This window comes from Erpetoichthys calabaricus, chromosome 7 (genome assembly GCF_900747795.2).
Source record: "Erpetoichthys calabaricus chromosome 7, fErpCal1.3, whole genome shotgun sequence".
NCBI lineage: Eukaryota > Metazoa > Chordata > Cladistia > Polypteriformes > Polypteridae > Erpetoichthys > Erpetoichthys calabaricus.
The window spans coordinates 178944308-178964810 of record NC_041400.2 but is presented as its reverse complement, the minus strand read 5'-3'; the positions used below and the strand labels follow the sequence as shown (position 1 = coordinate 178964810).

The window sequence follows — 20503 nt, the reverse complement described above, 5'->3', positions numbered from 1 at the left end:
CCATGAGGCGGATGAGAAACGTGTTTTGGTGGCCTTTGTCATCCTGTGATTCATTTATTTTGAGGCAAAGTATGTTTGGCAGATGTGATGGCGCTGTGCGTAGTGAACAGCTTGTTGGTGAAGTACCTGGCTGAACCCTAAGTTTATCATATAGCCTGTATCATGGCGGTAAGTCCTTTGCAGACCCTTGGAATTTAAAAGATTATGGTGCCCCCATCTGCCGTTACCAGATTTTTATTTTGTTGTATACCCAAGATTAATATATCATTAACCTCTGTTATTACTATTTTATTATTGTATACCAGTAACGGCACACTGCATGTTACACGTGACTTGAGCTTTCCTAGTTTTCATGCTCTTTCTCTGTACATTTAGCGTTCGTTTCCTCAGAGGTTGATGCACTTGCCAATTCCTGAGCGGCCCACTTCTCTTCTTTCGCTGGCATCTTTTTCGTGTTAATTAAAACTGATTAAGTCAGTGTTTGTGTTACATTTACTTAGTACGTTTTTCTTAATTTTTCACTTAACCAGGCACAATCTGCCTCAAGAATGATTTAAGATATGAAGAGGTAGAGGAAGTGACGGGGAAGGTGGGAGGGATAAGAACTGCGCCCATACGCATGCACCGCATGGCCGCCCTACTGCTCAGAGTTGATTCTACAATAAAATAAAATAAAAATAAAAAGAGGAATAACCTTGGTGGTCAATCATCACCCCGAAAGCGGATAGCAGACGTCATGTAGTATATGTGTACCAAATTTCAGGTCAATAGTTCAAATGGTTTGCGAGCTGCAGGTGATTTAAAATCCTGGACGGACAAACAAACAGCCACTGTAGTGTATTATATAAGAAGATACTGTATGTACAGTACTGTGCAAAAGTTTTAGGCAGGTGTGAAAAAATGCTGTAAACAAAGAATGCTTTCAAAAATGGAAGTGTTAATCATTTATTTTCATCAATCAACAAAATGCAGTGAATGAACAAAAGAGAAATCTAAATCAAATCAATATTTGGTGTGACCACCCTTTGCCTTCAAAACAGCATCAATTCTTGTAGGTCCACTTGCACACAGTTTTTGAAGGAACTCGGCTGGTAGGTTGTTCCAAACATCTTGGAGAACTAACCACAGATCTTCTGTGGATGTAGGCTTCCTCACATCCTTCTGTCTCTTCATGTAATCCCAGACACACTCAATGATGTTGAGATCAGGGCTCTGTGGGGGCCATACCATCACTTCCAGGACTTCTTGTTCTTCTTTACGCTGAAGATAGTTCTTAATGACTTTTGCTGTATGTTTGGGGTCGTTGTCTTGCTGCAGAATAAATTTGGGGCCAATCATACACCTCCCTGATGGTATTGCATGATGGATAAGTATCTGCCTGTATTTCTCAGCATTGAGGACACCATTAATCCTGACCAAATCTCCAACTCCATTTGCAGAAATGCAGCCCCAAACGTTCAAGGAACCTCCACCATGCTTCACTGTTGCCTGCAGACACTCATTATTGTACCGCTTTCCAGCCCTTCGACGAACAAACTGCCTTCTACTACAGCCAAATATTTCAAATTTTGACTCATCAGTCCAGAGCACCTGCTGCATTTTTCTGCACCCCAGTCCCTATGTTTTCATGCATACTTGAGTGACTTGGCCTTGTTTCCACGTCGGAGGTATGGCTTTTTGGCTGCAACTCTTCCATGAAGACCACTTCTGGCCAGACTTCTCCGGACAGTAGATGGGTGTACCTGGGTCCCACTGGTTTCTGCCAGTTCTGAGCTGATGGCACTGCTGGACATCTTCCGATTTCGAAGGGTAATAAGCTTGATGTGCCTTTCATCTGCTGCACTAAGTTTCCTTGGCCGACTACTGCATCTACGATCCTCAACGTTGCATATTTCTTTGTGCTTCTTCAAAAGAGCTTGAACAGCACATCTTGAAACCCCAGTCTGCTTTGAAATCTTTGTCTGGGAGAGACCTTGCTGATGCAGTAGAACTACCTTGTGTCTTGTTGCTGTGCTCAATCTTGCCATGACATGAAACTGTCTTCCACAACCTCACCTTGGTAGCAGAGTTTGGCTGTTCCTCTCCCAGTTTTAAGCCTCCTACACAGCTGTTTCTGTTTCAGTTAATGACTGTGTTTCAACCTACGTGTGACATTGATGATCATTAGCACCTGTTTGGTAGAATTGGTTGATCATACACCTGACTAGAATCCTACAAAATCCCTGACTTTGTGCAAGTGTACCTATAAGAATTGATGCTGGTTTGAAGGCAAAATTAGAAACACTAAATATTGATTTGATTTAGATTTTTCTTTTGTTCACTCACTTTGCATTTTGTAAATTGATAATAATAAACAATCATTATTTATATTTCTGAAAGCATTCTTTGTTTACAGTATTTTTTCACACCTGCCTAAAACTTTTGCACAGTACTTTACTGTTTGTCATTTTTTTTTCCATTTAATACGAGAGCCCATGTTTGTGGAACCGAATTCAGCTGCATCATTTGCAGTTTTGCACCATATGGTCCATAGTAAATCCGGCAATGGAGAATTTCTGTGGTGCCCCAATGACCTAAGCACGTGCTTATTTTGGTTAATAGTTAACCCAGCCCTGCTAACAATTGTACCAGCAATCGCGTCATCACGTGTGCCAGGTGCCCACCCAGACGCTGGTGACCCTCAGAGTACAGAGGACAGGTGCCACAATGTCGCACACGATCTTGTGCTCTCACCTGGCGAACGGAGCCAGATCGTCTTGAACGCAGGTGGCAGGGTCTCGACACGTCAGAAGCTTGGGAGCTCTACCAGCCAATGACAAGCAGCAGCACCCTAATTACATATGTATGAGGTTGATTAGCATGCTCCACCTATGGAGGATTCAGGGTGGTGTTCAACACGCATATTCCCGTGCGCATATTTACAAGGTGATTGTGATTTATGAAGGGTTCTATTGTAACGGGATAATCAGTGTGATTCACTTCACCGGCCACCGGTTTGAATGTTGTGGCTGGTCTGTTTATACTTTAGTGTGAATTGAGCACTGGAGAATTTGCTGTGCATGCTGCGTTCTGAGGAAATGTTATTAAAGCTCGATCGGTTTACAAATATTTACCGATGTTTTCCTTAATAAGTGTAAAAACACAGTAGTTAGAAAACATATGTGGCACAGCACTGTAGATGAGCTCAGGAAGCTACGGGCGAACGACAGTCGAAGGATCCTCCAGAATCGACCGCAACTATAAGCACCGTTGGGTGTCACGGCACGGTGTGCGAAAGAATTCAAGTTAGCAGGTCATTAAAGTTATAATAAAAAGCAAGTTTTTTGCTATACCTTCCAAACCCTGGAGTTTCTCATTGCCGTATTATTTTAAGAATGAGCGAGATGTCCCGTGACTTTGTTTTGTTGCTCATGCTTCCGATACAAATACCGATCCATATATACAGGGTGGTCCAGATCTAATTACGCAACTGTTTGACTGACAACCGTCTCTCCGCCATTTTGGAATGCAGGGCAGGTGCTGCCATCTATCGGCAACAAAAAGAATGTTAAGTGAAATCTCTGTGCAGGGCAGGTGCTGTGAATTCTCTATGTAATAAACTTAAGTTATAGCGTAATGAAAATTGCATAATTAGATCTGGACCACCCTAATGTGTGTGTATATATATATATTATATATATGCAAATGGGGACAAACAATCGTACGTGTCCAATTCGATCAGTCAGCCAAAGCTGCCTATATTTGTAATACAATAAAGTATCTATCTATCTATCTATCTATCTATCTATCTATCTATCTATCTATCTATCTATCTATCTATCTACAAGGAAATCACGAGAGCTCACGGAGAGTTGTGTACGGTGGCCCACCCAGGCACTGAACCCGCTGATGACTGAATACCCTGCAAGATCCTACTGGAATGATCGGTGCACCTCTCTTGGTTCTTTCATCCACAACATTAAAAGGTTAAGTCCCGCTATGAACCTCACACTTGCTAACACTTAACATTATTTTTTGTAATATCCCGCGCACTCGATTTTACGTTCTTGTATAACCGGGGCTGCCACACGAGTCATTTGCTATTTTAAATTGGATGTCAAATTAACGAATTCCGTACCTTGGGTTACTAAAACTGTACTACCAACAACAACCATAGAATTGGCAGTTAAAGTTTTTTTTTGTGTGAATGTCTACGAAAGCAGAAGTCGCTCTCCTCTTTGTGGTACAGTATTGCACTTTAACACAACTTGATTTAAAGGCACAAAACCCGCACGCGTAACTGAGCGACTTACCTGATGCAGCTCCTAAAGTTGATCCCGGTAAGAATTAAGCGCCCTTGACCCTTGGCGTCTTGTACTCCCTCACTTACGCACTCCCTTCTGCCAGCAGGCGCACAAGTTCAGACCCTTTCCACGTGATTACACTTCGTTTCCCTTTTTTCTTAGAAGCAGCCAAATTCATCTCCAGTTGCGTAGATGAAGAAGACAAGTGGCGGAGGCGAAGCTCGTTGTGAAACAGTAGAAGAGAGTGTGAATGAGAGTGTGAGTGTGAATGTCTCCTGCAATACCCCCATGAAACTTCGGTGTCGCGACATTTTTTTTTTGTGAGACACGTCGTGATTTAATCCTGCAGGCACGGTGATGAGGAGCCCCTGCAATACAGTAGTCACGGCGGCAGTCACTCTGGACGCGTTAGTGAGGACGGTCGGTGCTGTTACCTCCACGGACGTCCAGTTGCAACAATCGACTACTGAAGAGACAGGCGGGAAACAACGCTTTTTAAGCTGGCAATGGATTTCCGTGAAACATTTCTTAACAAGGAATTGCCCACAAAAAGAGAATGGAGTTACTGGCTACAGATGCTGCATGAGTAACGTGACCATTTATTTTTTTCCTCAAAACGGGATATCTACAAATTTTTAGGTAATAGTATGCGTATTCAAGAAAACGCATATTTTTCATAGTTTTTATTTATTAATAAAAAGAACAGGAATGACCACGTGAAAATAAATAATTTATGTGGTCTTACGTTTTTCTGAAGAACAAATTTGCTTAAGTATATTTGGTGTTGATTTCAAATAAGACTGAAATTCTTGGCAGGATTTCTTAAAATTTACTTTGGTAATTAGCTAACATTGCTTTAAGAACTGCGACTTGGAACTGTGTTTTTTCGCTCGTCCACAACTTATTCATAAGAGAAAAGACTTTTTCTACGAGTGCATTAGTGCCGGGCAGACATAAAATATATTCAATAATTATACGAAAGTTCGTTTGATTCAAATTATTGGTGTGAAAGTGTTTGAACAATTCCACCCAACGACTTTCGGTTGAAACATTCCCGAAGCTGTGCTTTGGGACAACGGGATAGGCAACCTCAAAACGGGATGGCCCCGTTCAAAACGGGACGTATGGTCATGTTATGCATCACGCCAAATTACATGACGTACTGCTATTAAAATAAGTGCACGTTATTTAACACAGGAACAATCAAACTATTCATCTTTCTTGTTCATCTTTTGTTTAATGGCAGTTGGCAAACCCAAACCCCCCTGTCCATAAATGATACCCGCTTTTAAACAGGAGAGTCGATCGCTGCAGCCCATCCCGTCGAGAATTGGGCACAAGGCAGGAACAATCCATCGACGGGGCTCCAGCTCGATTTAAAATGCAGATATTCACGGGCCACTTCAGCAACTCCAATCCACCGAAACTGCATGTGTTCGGACAAAACTGGAGCTTTTCATTTATTTATTTTTTTGCCTTATTGAATGCACCATCAAAATCATCTCTTTCTAAGAACTGTGTAAATATTAAAGGGACAACCCGGTGGGCACCCCATCACTTACTGTGTGACCAAGTGTACTCCCTTGGTCAACACTGTCCATCTTCCTAACCTGCTGATCCAGGGCAGGGTCACGGGCAGCTGGAGCAAAGACACAAGACGGGAACAACAGCTGGAAAATAATGTTCTGTTAAAAATAATACCATCATTATAATTGTTGTCCGTTATATCTCCAGTCCACCAATCTATTCTTATATTTTTCTCTGGTATAGGCACAAGAATAATGTGATGGTGACGGTTGGCCCCACGTTACCGGGTCCTTCCAGGGAGCCTCTTGAACCCGCTACCGCCGATAACGCAGCCGAGCGATGAGCCAAGACAAATGAGGACATGACACGCATAGCAAGGGGTAGGTGCAAAACTGAATCGGAGTTAAAAAGAAAAAGTGCACTGCTCAGTCCATAATAATAATCCATAAAAACAAGTGAACTGTGGAGGTTAAAATCCTTTAAAATGAGGTTGAAATCTCACAGGCAAGGAAACAGTTCTTTTAAAAAATCCCAATGCGTCCCTTTATCTTGGCGTCTCCTCTCCATTCCCTGACCAGACTTCGCAGGAGGAGAAGACGCCAAACCGACAGGCACAGCCGTCCATCTTAAATGGTGGGTCCGGGTCCCTGCTGCTCTGTGGGTCAACAGCAGGACTGCCCATCTGGACATCCCCAACTTCCGCGGTGAGTCACCCGCACCACCTGATCACTGCAGCTCCTTGAATCGCTCAGCTGGGGTGACCCTCTACTACAGCGCCTGAGGACTGACCACCCACTCTTCCGAGGGGCTCTTCTCATGGCTGCTTACCTGTGCGTTTGTTCATTCAACAGCTTTCTCCTTCTTTAACCTCCTTTCTTCAGTTTTTTGTTTCCCTCGATCTCCACCCTTCTGTATTGTGCAGGCTCCTTTTATACCAACACACCTAAAGGGGCACAGGTGTGAATGCGCCGATTATTTATTTGAAAATTGGCCACTATTTCTGAGCCGCGGACCTGCAATACCACAAATAACAATAATAATAATAATAATCCACCCATCTTTCTAACCCTCTTATGCAAGGCAGGGTTGTAAGCAGGGGCGGACTGGCCATTAGGGCAATGTTAGGTGGGCCATGGACTCTGGTCTGGTCATGGGCTGGCCGTTTCATGAAATATATTTTATGGACTGGTTACTGTTTGACATTAAAATTAATTTTCTAAACTATTAAACATTATCTGTCCGGTACTGTGATTTATATCTATATCTATATATATAATTCTTTTCGTGTTTGAAACAGAAATTACGTATGACCACGTAATATGGAAATTATGTATGAAACAGAAATTACGTATGACCACACGATATGGAAATTACCTATGACCACAGAACATATTATAATACAGGAACTAATCTCTTCGTTTGTGGACGCCATTTTTATATCGTCTTTACGAATTGTTATTGTTTGTGTGCACCCCGCGTCGCCCTCTCCCAGCCCTCCTGTCTGGACTACAGCGCTGTGCCATCCGCCGCCAGGCGAGTTCGCACAGAGAAGTTTTATTTATTCGTCCACGTGACTGTCGCTGAAACTGCTGCCACATTGTAACTTTTTTTTAGTTGTCAGTACTTGATAGTAGAAGAGATGAGGAAAGCAGCTTTGCGTCTTTCTACTTTTTAACTGCGCTGAGCTGTAAACAATGTGAAGACGAGACCGCCTTCAGCGGCGAGGGGTCGTGAGAATAAAGTGGACGCTGGGAGGCGCGGAATGTCGGGCTGCTCCGCCGGGTCAAGAGCTTCACAGTTTCAAGCAGCGTCCTCTCTTCTCACACTGTTTGTGACACTTCAAGTGCCCCGTCGGCTCCTGGGAGAGTGGAAATCTTTGTGAATGAGTGTAATCGACGCCATCGAAGCAGGACTCTGTTTGTAAATTGCCCTGCACAACTACTTACTGTCTCTTAAGGTGAGTTCGGGTCACTAAAACCCCACAACATTCAAGGCTGCTTTTGTGATTTAATTATTTTAACAAGTAAATCACAGGCATGTAGTGCAGGGTTGTCAGGCAAAAATTTGGATGATCACATAGAAAATGTAATTTCTATACCACAGCGGTCGTGTAGCGCCTTTCACAAGGGATCTGCTACTTACCTGTTGTGTTATAGCGCCTTTAAAATGTAGTTTACCCCCAAACCACTCCAGTTGTGCTCAATGTTTCTTTACTTCTTAAATGTTAATGTTTTACTGTTTAATAACTTATAGACTACATTTTATTTTTTTCCCTTGCACTCAGTGAGCGAAGCCACTGGGTAATCAACTAGTAGTCCTATATACCGTACTAGACATTAAGCCCATTACAATAATGGGTGCTAGAACAGTAATCCATAAACATTAGTAGGAACAGTCTATATTAAATGGCAAGGGACCTTTTACCTCAGTAAATTTTTTCCATAAAATGCCTATAATTTTCTCTGACAGTAATACTGGTTTGCTGTCCGTAATATGCGTTTAATTTTCTGTCACAACAGTGGGCAATCAGCAGATTCTCCTCTGCAACTGATGTAACGTGCGCGAAATAAATCTACTTTTAAAAGTCATCGTATTGTAATATCATGAAAATTCGTATATCCAAATGGGATCTCACACTTTGAGGGTTGTTCACATGAAACATTTCATCTGTCCAGTAGTAGGTGAATGGAGGCTCCTAGATTCTCATTCCTGGAGAGCCACAGTGCCGGCTGGTTTTCATTCCAGCAAATGTCTTGATTAGAAGAGAAACTACTGCAGCTAATGCAAAACTGGATTGAAGTTAAATTTTAATGTTCTACTTTAAGATCAACAAACCTTATTTTCTAAATGCAACCAGCGCTTATTTCTCCTCCATAAACTCAAACTATTTAAAGTAGACAAGGACCTCATGTTGTCCTTCTATCGTAGTATGATCCAGTCCATGATCACTTTCAGTTTCATTGCCTGGTTTAATAGTCTGACAAACTGAAACTCAAAAAAGCTCCAGCAGATTACGAAGTATGCAGCTAAAGGTATTGGGGCTGATGTAGATGATTTGACTAGTGTGTGTCGGAGGGAAATGTTAAAGAAACTGGAAACCATCTCAACTGATGACAGTCATCCATTACATGTAGAGCTAAAGTTCAGTAAATCAGGAAGGATAGTCGCTTTGCAAACCAACACAAATCGCTCCAGAAACTCCTTTCTTCCTAGTGCCATACGACATTTCAATAAGAAATATCGGAGATAATGATTAAGGTTTTGATATACATTATGTAACATTTTTTTTGGTGTAAATATGTATTATCTTAACTGCTTTATCTTAACCTTTCTTGTTTCCATTTGTGTTTTATTTCATTCTGTCTGTTATTAGATGCAACTGAGAAGGCAAATTTCATGTTTTCTTGTGTAAACATCTTGATACATAATTTGCCTGCCTCCTCACTCACTCACTCACTCACGTCCGTCCAAAGCCGAATGCGCAGTCGCCTTCTGTGCAGCTGCCCGAAAAACCTTACGAGACCAACATCCAACCCCAACATCGCGGCAGGCGGCGGATTTATGGCTGCAAAAATTCAAAGAGAAAGGCGACTTCGATTAAAGCTCTAGAGGCCTGAAAGGCGATTTCGACTACAGCTCGAGGCCTAATTACGCATTCATTCAATACACCTATATCAGGTTTGTGGTGCTTATACTTATTACTGTTCCATATTGTACTGGAACATTCATCATTCAATATTATACTATAGGCCTGGAAAATTCATCAACTAACAGTACAAGCCTGTACAGTAATGAGTAAAGCGGACTACAATCATTACAAAACAACTTCTTCATTACTTATCATTTGTTCTTCATACACTGCTGACACAAACTCGTGCCCGTTTCATCTTACGTTGTCGAAATGGGCTCTTTGTCTAGTGACTAAATAAAGAAACCTTAATTGCTTCTTTAACTTGTGAAATGGGCGCATTCAGAGTTGCTTCACCTTCTGTCAAACAAAGAAACCAGTAGCTCATTAGCTATGTTGATCCCATTTGTATCTGGATGTGTTAATCTTGAAATTAATTTTTCATTGAAACACTTGGGAAGAAAAGAAGAAAATGAGTGAAGGGCCAAGCAATTGTAATATGCACTGTTCAATAAACACACCTTAAAGATCTCTCTATTATATAAAAAGATGTTGGGTTGAGATGTGACCTTCTCGGAGACACTTTAACGGCAGTGAGAGAAGGAGGACTGCTGCTGTACAGGCTTTTAAATGTTTGAAGTGCCACGCGAGATGCAGATCACGCAGCACAGCAGCACCAAGCCAACAGCTGATCGAGCACAGAGGAGGTAAAAAAACAAAACTATTTGTTTCCCATTGCATCACCGTTTAAGAGAAGGTTTCAGAGGAGCGACCGCGTCTCCTTAGCGTGTGTTCAGCCCCCCTCTTCACAATGCGAGCACCAGAGACGCGAAATGGCTGGCACATTGTGTACCCCGGGTTGGGGGGGGGGTTAAGGGTGGGCGAGCGAAGCAAGCAGGGGGCAAAGCCCCCTAGTATTTTAAGAAAAATAAACTCTACAATATCACAAATGCCTGACAAATGGTGAGACTGGTTGCAGGATTTTGCTCAAAGTAATCTGGCCGTCCAGGAGAGATTGGAGGCCCTGAAACCCCACACTTAAAAGCAAGAGCAGTGAGCTGTGAACTGATCTAAGACAAGGTGGGCGATGGACCTTTTTATGCTCTCTACCCTTTATCTCTTGGTCACGGTTTGCAATACAAAAATAATACTTTGTGCAAGTACAGTCAATGATATTCGCTTTAATTAACAGAAGAGGTACAATGAAATAAAAAAAAGGAGTTACTTACAATCAATAATAGGTTGCTCAGCACTTGTACAATAATTACTATAAATGTTTGTGGAGAGTTTAAATTACACATTGGCATTGCTCTTGTGAACTTCGATGGTGACAACACATGACATTAAAAACAAAATCCAGTTTTATCTGAAAACTGAGAAATATTGCAAGGAAAGAAAGCAAGTACAAAGGCCTTTACACAGTTAGAATTCATGCAATTTTGGATGTGACCAATTTCACAGTTTTCAGGATCACTGATGAAAGTTCAAGTATTTATCTGGATTGAGGAATCCTTTATTTTCATGTCATGATTGCATTTCAGGATGGCACACACTCTGCAGAATTCTCAGTCCCACCTCAGGGTGTGGAAAGAATGGAGGCAGAAAAGGCACATTCTTCATATACTGTCCAGCTTCCTCAGGATATATGGTGCTACGTGGAAAAAAACACAATAAAGCTGATTAGGATTGCTGCATGGGCTTAAAATGAATAAATGATGCTATTTAAAATGTTCAACTTATTGTTAAATTAGCTTTCAATAGCCAGGTTTCCATCCAAGGAGTTTTTGCGAAAAAATATTTAGCGCTTCAAATTTGTTTACCGATATAGCTGATGGAAATGCTAATTATCGATAAAATGTTGTACATGTCGACATAATATTTTTCCGTTTAACTTTAGCGCATAAATTCCATATCGATACTTCAGATGTCGCAAAAACTACATTGGAAACACTTTTTGTCGGAGAAAAGGGCTTTAGCGCAAATAAATGTGTCACATTTTCATCACGTGCAATCAAAACGAGAATGGCGGAGCGGTTCTCATGGTCTGATGAAGAGAGTTTTTTTTTTGATTAAACGTCGTTATTTTGTATTAATTCAAATTTCAGTTTTAATTAAAAACCTTAAGGGAAGCAGGTTAATTCAGTTGTTATCGCACTGAGAAGGGATGTTGAAAGGTAGGCTCACCTGTACAGATCCGATGCTGCAAACACAGCTGCATCATGGGCACTTCCAGGAGTGCCAACGCAAATGTCTCGTATCATGCACCTGTCATCAACAAGGGCCTGGAGAACAATAGATGGCCACCCTTTGCGATTAATGTAATCGCGGTAGCCTTCCGTCGGGGGAAGAATAGGCACATGCGTGCTATCCAGCGCACCGTAAATCTGTGGCACAAGATGCACCAAGGAATTGCGGTATGCAATTTCATTGGCCTCCGCTACAGTCGGAAGTCAGATATAACGCCGCATTAATTTTTCTTTAATAGCGGTGCACACAGCATATACACATCGATGGACGGTAGTTTTACTAACCCCGAAAGTTTCTCCAACTACTCTATACTCGGCGCAGGTTGCCAGCTTGTAAAGGGCGATGGCAATCCGCTTGTGGGTTGGAACCGGTGGTCGGTGGCAACCTGTGATGGGCGCAACATCGGGACTGATGAATCCACACATCTCAAACGTCGGCCGTGTCATTATAAAATGTTGCAGCCAGAGATTTTCTGTTAAGTGTCTCTCCACCACGTCCTTCCAGAAGGTCTTATTCCGTCGTCTCTCCCATACCCGTGGGTTTCGTCGCACTGGGGTACTTTCTTCGAGCTCTAGGGCTATCAGACAAGCAACTGCTTCATTCTGCTGTCGTCTTCGGATATTATGTACAATTCCAATTATTTGTGAAACTGAAATAACAGTAAGCTGGCAAATTTCAAAAAACTGAATAATCTCTCCATTTCTTTGTTTCTTTGTTTAGTGGAGGGGGTGTAACGTGGAAAACAAAAGGTAGATAATTTGCGACATACACAAAATTATGTATGGAAACGGCTCAAGGGCAGATTTTTTTCGCGATACAACAAAAGTTATGCGACAGTTTGTTTTTGGGGGGGGGGGGATGACGTCATCACGCACACCATTTTATCGATAAAAAGCCAGTTTGATGGAAACAGGCTGGAGACAGCAAATTTCGCACATTTTTTTTTACGTATATTCTGTTTGTCGATAACAAAACGTCGCAAAAAACTGGATGGAAACTTAGCTTATGACAAATACAAAAGGTTAAATTGCAAAATTACGTAGGCACAATACAGTAATCCCTCGCTATATCGCGCTTCGCCTTTCGCGGCTTCACTCCATCGCGGATTTTATATGTAAGCATATTTAAATATATATCGCAGATTTTTTGCTGGTTCGCGGATTTCTGCGGACAATGGGTCTTTTAATTTCTGATACATGCTTCCTCAGTTGATTTCATACAAGGGACGCTATTGGCAGATGGCTGAGAAGCTACCCAGCTTACTTTTCTGTCTCTCTTGCACTGACTTTCTCTGATCCTGACATAGGGGGATTGAGCAGGGGGGCTGTTCGCACACCTAGATGATACGGATGCTTGTCTAAAAATGCTGAAAGATTATCTTCACGTTGCTATTTTTTGTGCAGCTGCTTCCTGAAGGACATGCTGCACGGTGCTTCGCATACTTAAAAGCTCGAAGGGCACGTATTGATTTTTGATTGAAAAACAAACTCTGTCTCTAACTCTCTCTCTTCCTGCTCCTGACGGAGGGGGTGTGAGCTGCCGCCTTCAACAGCTTTGTGCCGCGGTTCTTCGCATACTTAAAAGCAAACAGCCCTATTGATTTGTTTGCTTTTTTTCTCTCTCTCTCTGACATCTGCTCCTGACTTGAAGAGGAAGATATGTTTGCATTCTTTTAATTGTGAGACGGAACTGTCATCTCTGTCTTGTCATGGAGCACAGTTTAAACTTTTGAAAAAGAGACAAATGTTTGTTTGCAGTGTTTGAATAACGTTCCTGTCTCTCTACAACCTCCTGTGTTTCTGCGCAAATCTGTGACCCAAGCATGACAATATAAAAATAACCATATAAACATATGGTTTCTACTTCGTGGATTTTCTTATTTCGCGGGTGGCTCTGGAACGCAACCCCCGCGATGGAGGAGGGATTACTGTACATAGAAAAAAAAAAGGCTGTGTGCCCCATGGTTACTCTCTCAGGTGGGCATTAGCATATCACAATCTTTTGGACGAATAGCGTGAGTTTTCCGCATTCGACTTATACAACAACATTATAAAATACTGGAAATGATACAGTAAAATCAAGCGGTAAAATCTGCGGGAGAACTTATCTGCAAGTGACGTTTGCACTGTTTTTTGTACCTGTCAGATCCATAAGACATATTAGGTATGAGATGGACTAAAATTATTCCCTTTATCTTGAGTGATGTGGAAAGATTAATTGTACAGCTATGTTGTGCAAATTATTCCAGCCTTTATAAGTTCAATTATCCTCACATTTGTCAGTACTTGATATCATGAACTGAGCTGTACATATGCCAACTCCCTTAAATCTGCTGCAACGAAGAATGTCCATGACAACCATTGCAGTATTGATGTTAGTTGTTATTTAAAACAAAGTCCCTAACAGCATCTTAAGTTAAAGAAACCCTATTGCATATACAGTAGATATATACTTCTTCATAAAAAACTTATTACTACAGTTTTTGGTGCTTAACTTGTAAAATCAAGTCCAAATTAGTAAGAGTCAGGATGCTGTTAAATTAAAACTAGCAAAAAGTTAGTCAGATCACCTGATATTCCCATTAAACTTTATGTAACCATAAGAATCTAGAAATGTTCTTTAAGGAAAAAGTCCAAACCAATTATTGGTGTTCAATAATAAACACATTTAGATATCCAAGTACAACCATTAAACCAGTCTCTGCAATTAAACCTTTTTAAATATTCCAGGTATTTGTGCAGTGTTGCATTACCAGGATGGCAAAACCTCTATGTCAGAGTTAGAACTTTAAACTGGTTTGTTAAAGCAGTAATGTCAGAAAAGGCATCAGCGTCCTGTGACCCCATACTGTATAAACAGTTTGCAGGATGAATTACACTGGGCTGGTCTTTTTCCTGATTCCTTTCCTAGGTCAATGTACTTGGTCTATTTTCTCCATACAGCTCAGTCCTGCACCTCCTCCTCAGTCAGACCAATTTCCTTCGGATCTTCCCATCACTCTTTTGCTAATTACATATCCATATCACTTCAACTCACTTTCCTGTAATTTCTTAGGTATCTCTCCCACTTTTGTTGTGCCTCTGATTGACTCATTTCTTATTCTGTCCCTTTTTGGAATCATCACACATCCATCTCAACATTCTCATTTCTGCCACTTCTAACTTCTTCTCCTGTGCATCTTTTACTGCCCATATCTCAGCTCCATACATCACTACTGGTCTTATCACTGTCTAAATTCTTTGATCACAAAATATTCCTGATACTTTCTTCTAATTGTTCCATCCACACTGCACTCTACAGGTTATCTCTGTGTCTAATTTTCCATCTTGGGCTACCATTGATCCTAGATATTTAAAATTCTCCACTCTGCTCTCCCAGCAGACTAACTTCTGACTCCTGATCATGGATCTTCTTCTTTCGGCTGCTCCCGTTAGCACTGATGCATGACTATCACAATGAGCAAGCATCTCAACTTTACTCCTAACTTCTCTATACCAGCAACCTGTGCAACTCTTTAAAACACTTCAATATTTCACCATATATATATATATATATATATATATATATATATATATATAGGGCGAGTCAAAATTATGTTAACACTAATGGATTATTTTTATCTCGAACCACACCTTTCAAGGTTGATAGATAGGTCGCAGTGGACCATTGCCATGGCCTCCACACTCCCCTCATTTGACAACCTGTGATTTCTGGTTACAGGGTATGGTGAAGGAGCGCATGTATAGCATGTATAGGAGGAAAGTTTGTGATATCAATGACCTGAAGGACAGAATACGGACTGTGGTATCATCTATTCCCCGTGAATGTGTGTCCGGGCTTTAAATGTTACAGTTGCTCGTTGGTTTTTGTGTGTTGAACATGATGGCGAACAGGTTGAGACATTCCTCTAAATCATCTTGCACATATGAAGTATGTTTTGTGAATAAATTGTTTCCGCCATTCAAATGTTAACATAATTTTGACTCACACTGTACATACACACACAAATCTATATACATACACATACACAGGTCAAATCCCGTTGTAACAAAATTCATGGGAAGATAAAAATATTTATAACAAAAATGAGGAAAATACGTATACTGTTGTAACCAGGGTCGCCGGTGATTCACCATCTCTAACAGCAGCGGTGCAAGCTCTGTAGCTGCTCTGTTGCGTCTTACTGTGCAACATACTTGTCGTATGATGGGACCTTTCTGTCTCTCGTGCAACCAACTCTGTGACCCAAGCTTTACAATACCTGTATAAAAAAACAGAGCTTCATAAAGTGCAAAAAAATTTTCTTTTAAAATGAGAAGTTTGATGCAACTTTTTAATAGAATGAGAGATGAGATGTTAACTTATTTTTTAGAAATACAAACGTGCTTCTAATTTTTTTTCTTCTGTTCAGGTCCCAACACCCGATCTTTAACTTTGTCTTCTATTTTTTTCAATCCTTCAAAGCTGTTGACAGTGTTGAAGGCGTGATTCTGAATACTTTGCCACGTTGTTTTTCTTCATTTTGGAATTATATTTTTCCAGGATTGTTAATTTTTCTTTCCGTGTAAACTGATGCCAGTTCTATGCATATGATATTGTGCCTACACTATCGCTGAGCCTTGCTGAGACTGCCTGATACTACAAATTTCACAACAGACCGTCACTTTGTTGTGGTCTAACAAGACAGACAGCCTGTTGCAGGTTTCCCGAGGCTCAGCGAAATTGTAGCCGTGGCATTAAGTATTTTTTGCATCACATTTTTGTTCGAAAAATCATTTGTTATACTGAAATTTACATTTCGTTAAAACATGATGTTGTACGAACGTTTGTTAGGGTCAACAAAAAGTATTCTGAAAACTGCTTTACTTTAATATTTGGTATAACGGGATTTGACCTACACATATTTTGCCATAGCTCTCAGTCTATACGTTCTATGGCTTTAATGATACGAGTCCTTTGTTATATAAAATTAAATAAACAAGGACTGAAACAGTGAAGAACTTGAATCAAAGAATGACCTTCCTGGATCAGCCTTGGTGACCCCTCATATTGACAGAACATCAGTGACTGAATCTCCTGCAAGAGACATTCAAGTGAAGACTCCCAGACCTATTTAGCCAGTCAGCTGGAGGAAAACATGCCGGATCTGTGTCAACTGCAAGTAATACATCTGCAAAGAGTACTGACACACTCAGTAACTGATTATATACAAGAATTTTCTGGTAACCTGGTGTTTTTCAGGTGCACTGTTCCTAGTACAGTACATAATATTTTACTGTTATGATCTTTGAATACTGTACTGTGAATTACCATTTACTAAGGACCTGAAATTATTTTTGAATGTTGACATATTCAGTGTCCTAAAATTTTGTAAAATATAATTGAGGTCAATTACCTTCTATTCTTTTTCAAAATAAAAGTGGTCTACCCATGCCATACTTCTGGATTTGTGGTGTCAAGTTGCCTGGCACATAAACCTTCACCAGACCAATTTAGAGATAATATTCATCCAACAGCAGGAAACAAAAACAGGACCAATCCAGAAAGATTTAACATGGGTAAAGGGTACAAGTTACACTGGCATGCCACATGTCATTTGAGGGTATAGAGTTTTGCTTGATGGGAGGAAAAAATAAATTTAAGCACAAGGATGCAAGATGTGAAAATGTGAAAAAGGTGATAGGGCCTGAATATGTTCTGAATTCATTATAAAATATCCACAAGGGGGAAAGGTATGTTGAAAAGTATGAACAATAAAAAAAATCTGCTAGTCTTCAGGGTATCTTATTAATACAATACTTACACACCAATAAGATAATTTAAACAATCATTTTGGAAAAATCTAACTTAGAATAAATATCCAGATTGATTCAGAGTTAGAAAGGAACTGTTCAATCCAGTTAATTTAAAAAAAAGCATAACACAGAAGTAAAATCAGGATAATTCAAACCGCCTGCTTCATAGGAATAAATAATTATAGAATCATTAATGTAATAGGTTTTATTCTTTTTTATTTGTATGGATAAAAAAACCTAAGAAATAATCCATTTGTGAACCGATTTGTCAGGCAATGTGGCGTAGTGGTTTAAGGTTTTAAAGTTCAGACTCTGAGGTTGTGGTTTCAAATCCTGCTACTGACACTGTGTGACGATGAGCAAATCATTTCACCCTTCTGTACAGGTAAAACAAAACAGTTAACATCTAAGGGAAGTGCAGCATTATTCAATCTGGAGATTCCTTCTTCTTTAGTCAACAAAGTTCTTCCCTTTAAGATTAAATCCATTTGGAACTATGAATTACACGCACATAGATGTACTATCGCTCTTAAATGTGGTCCACACAGGGCATCTCCGTAGTCTCACATAGATTAAATACAGAAAGAATGAAAATACCTAATTCGTGTCATTCGAATTTGTTCATCTTAACGTTATTATAAACGAATTAAACAATAACTTTAAATCTGCTTCCACAAGCGTCTCGACTACCGGATTCATCCCACCGTCAAGTAGGCGGCAACAAACGACATACAGCGAACACGTGCGATAAACCCAAGGGCGAATCACGCCGGCCTCGTTATACTCACTGACTCTCAGCAATGCCACGTAAATCAGAAAATTCCGAAACGAACAGATTACGTCTTCTCTCATTTTCTTCTTCATTTCTACAGGATCCATTTTTGGACCCAGTCCTTCAATCTTAAACATTTTTTTTTGATGTTTGTACAAGGGAGTCCAACTGGACCCTAATCTCGTCTTTCGTCTTCCGCTATTGCGCACAACCTTCTACGCGGCAATTAACCGTCAGAATGCCTACGGTATCCCAAGCGTGCCAAACTACACCGTCCTGTTACTGATCTTCTGAAATAGCATAACGCGGCTGTTAGGCGCATCTCAAGGTGTATTACCACAGCCAACTGGACTGGAGTGTGGTTCACAGCTGCAATAAAACAAAAAATAATAATATAGAAATACTCAAAAAAAAGTACCAAGTTAGGTTGGTTCCATTAAATACTGTATAAGTGATGATAGATAGATAGATAGACCAAAGTCTTTATCTATCTATCTATCTATCTATCTATCTATCTATCTATCTATCTATCTATCTATCTATCTATCTATCTATCTATCTATCTATCTATCTATCTATCTATCTATCTATCTGTCTAACAGCATTCCAGCGTTGATGAACCATTGTTCTCTCAAAAACAAAAAAATACATTTCAATATCATCATTCGGTTGCAGCAGTAACAATAGAGCTTGCGCTTGGTCGTGTTGGAGAGCGACATGTGCTTGGTTCAGTACCTGTGCCTCAGCGAGCTATTCTCCTATCTGTTCCCGTAGGGACTGCAGTTCGGCTGCATAGTCACTATTACTGAAGTAATGTCCTGCTGCTTTGTCATGATATATCAGCAATCTTGCCGACTACGTCTCTGTAGAACATGAAGCAGACGTGGAAAAAGGTTTGGAGCACGTGACCCTGTACAATGAAAATACAGTGCATCCCGAAAGTATTCACAGTGCATCACTTTTTCCACATTTTGTTATGTTACAGCCTTATTCCAAAATGGAGTAAATTCATTTTTTTCCTCAGAATTCTACACACAACACACCATAATGACAAGGTGAGAAAGTTTACTTGAGATTTTTGCAAATTTATTAAAAATAAAAAAATTGAGAAAGCACATGTACATAAGTATTCACAGCCTTTGCCATGAAGCTCGAAATTGAGCTCAGGTGCATCCTGTTTCCCCTGATCATCCTTGAGATGTTTCTGCAGCTTAATTGGAGTCCACCTGTGGTAAATTCAGTTGATTGGACATGATTTGGAAAGGCACACACCTGTCTATATAAGGTCCCACAGTTGACAGTTCATGTCAGAGCACAAACCAAGCATGAAGTCAAAGGAATTGTCTGTAGACCTCCGAGACGAAAAATTTCTGCTGCTTTGAAGGTCCCAATGAGCACAGTGGCCTCCATCATCCGTAAGTGGAAGAAGTTCGAAACCACCAGGACTCTTCTTAGAGCTGGCCGGCCATCTAAACTGAGTGATCGGAGGAGAAGGGCCTTAGTCAGGGAGGTGACCAAGAACCTGATGGTCACTCTGTCAGAGCTCCAGAGGTCCTCTGTGGAGAGAGGAGAACCTTCCAGAAGGGCAACCATCTCTGCAGCAATCCACCAATCAGGCCTGTATGGTAGAGTGGCCAGACGGAAGCCACTCCTTAGTAAAAGGCACATGGCAGCCCGCCTGGAGTTTGCCAAAAGGCACCTGAAGGACTCTCAGACCATGAGAAAGAAAATTCTCTGGTCTGATGAGACAAAGATTGAACTCTTTGGTGTGAATGCCAGGCGTCACGTTTGGAGGAAACCAGGCACCAGTCATCACCAGGCCAATACCATCCCTACAGTGAAGCATGGTGGTGGCAGCATCATGCTGTGGGGATGTTTTTCAGTGGCAGGAACTGGGAGACTAGTCAGGATAAAGGGAAAGATGACTGCAGCAATGTACAGAGACATCCTGGATGAAAACCTGCTCCAGAGTGCTCTTGACCTCAGACTGGGGCGACTGTTCATCTTTCAGCAGGACAACGACCCTAAGCACACAGCCAAGATATCAAAGGAGTGGCTTCAGGACAACTCTGTGAATGTCCTTGAGTGGCCCAGCCAGAGCCCAGACTTGAATCCGATTGAACATCTCTGGAGAGATCTTAAAATGGCTGTGCACCAACACTTCCCATCCAACCTGATGGAGCTTGAGAGGTGCTGCAAAGAGGAATGGGTGAAACTGGCCAAGGATAGGTGTGCCAAGCTTGTGGCATCA

The 20503-nt window shown here is 41.0% G+C and overlaps 3 protein-coding genes across 4 annotated transcripts in view; all 3 read right to left on the bottom strand.

Moving 5' to 3' along the window:
- The window catches only part of LOC114654916 (uncharacterized), a 70989-nt gene extending 66509 nt beyond the window's left edge, over positions 1 to 4480 (bottom strand). The window contains exon 1 of one of the 2 annotated variants that reach the window (XM_051930044.1): positions 4293 to 4480. The gene's annotated coding sequence lies outside the window, so the exon portion shown is untranslated. The remainder of the gene's footprint in view (positions 1 to 4292) is intronic. The other variant, XM_028805773.2, reaches the window with a different exon arrangement.
- The window catches only part of LOC114654912 (baculoviral IAP repeat-containing protein 1-like), an 828238-nt gene that overhangs the window by 311894 nt on the left and 495841 nt on the right, over positions 1 to 20503 (bottom strand). The gene's annotated exons all lie outside the window — the stretch shown is intronic.
- tomm5 (translocase of outer mitochondrial membrane 5 homolog (yeast)) lies at positions 10600 to 18480 on the bottom strand. The gene is made up of 2 exons (XM_028805771.2): positions 18269 to 18480; positions 10600 to 11089 (listed from the first exon to the last, which is right to left on the bottom strand). The coding sequence occupies exons 1-2, from the start codon at positions 18387 to 18389 to the stop codon at positions 11055 to 11057; spliced, it is 156 nt and encodes a 51-aa protein (XP_028661604.1). The 5' UTR covers positions 18390 to 18480; the 3' UTR covers positions 10600 to 11054.

What these genes read in the sequence shown, in the direction of transcription:
- tomm5 (XM_028805771.2), bottom strand. Translation starts at nt 18,389, where the DNA reads ATGTTTAAGATTGAAGGACTGGGTCCAAAAATGGATCCTGTAGAAATG. An exon ending in CGTGGCATTGCTGAGAGTCA is followed by an intron (nt 11,090 to 18,268) that starts GTGAGTATAACG and finishes TTTTCCACGTAG; the next exon opens with CACCATATATCCTGAGGAAG.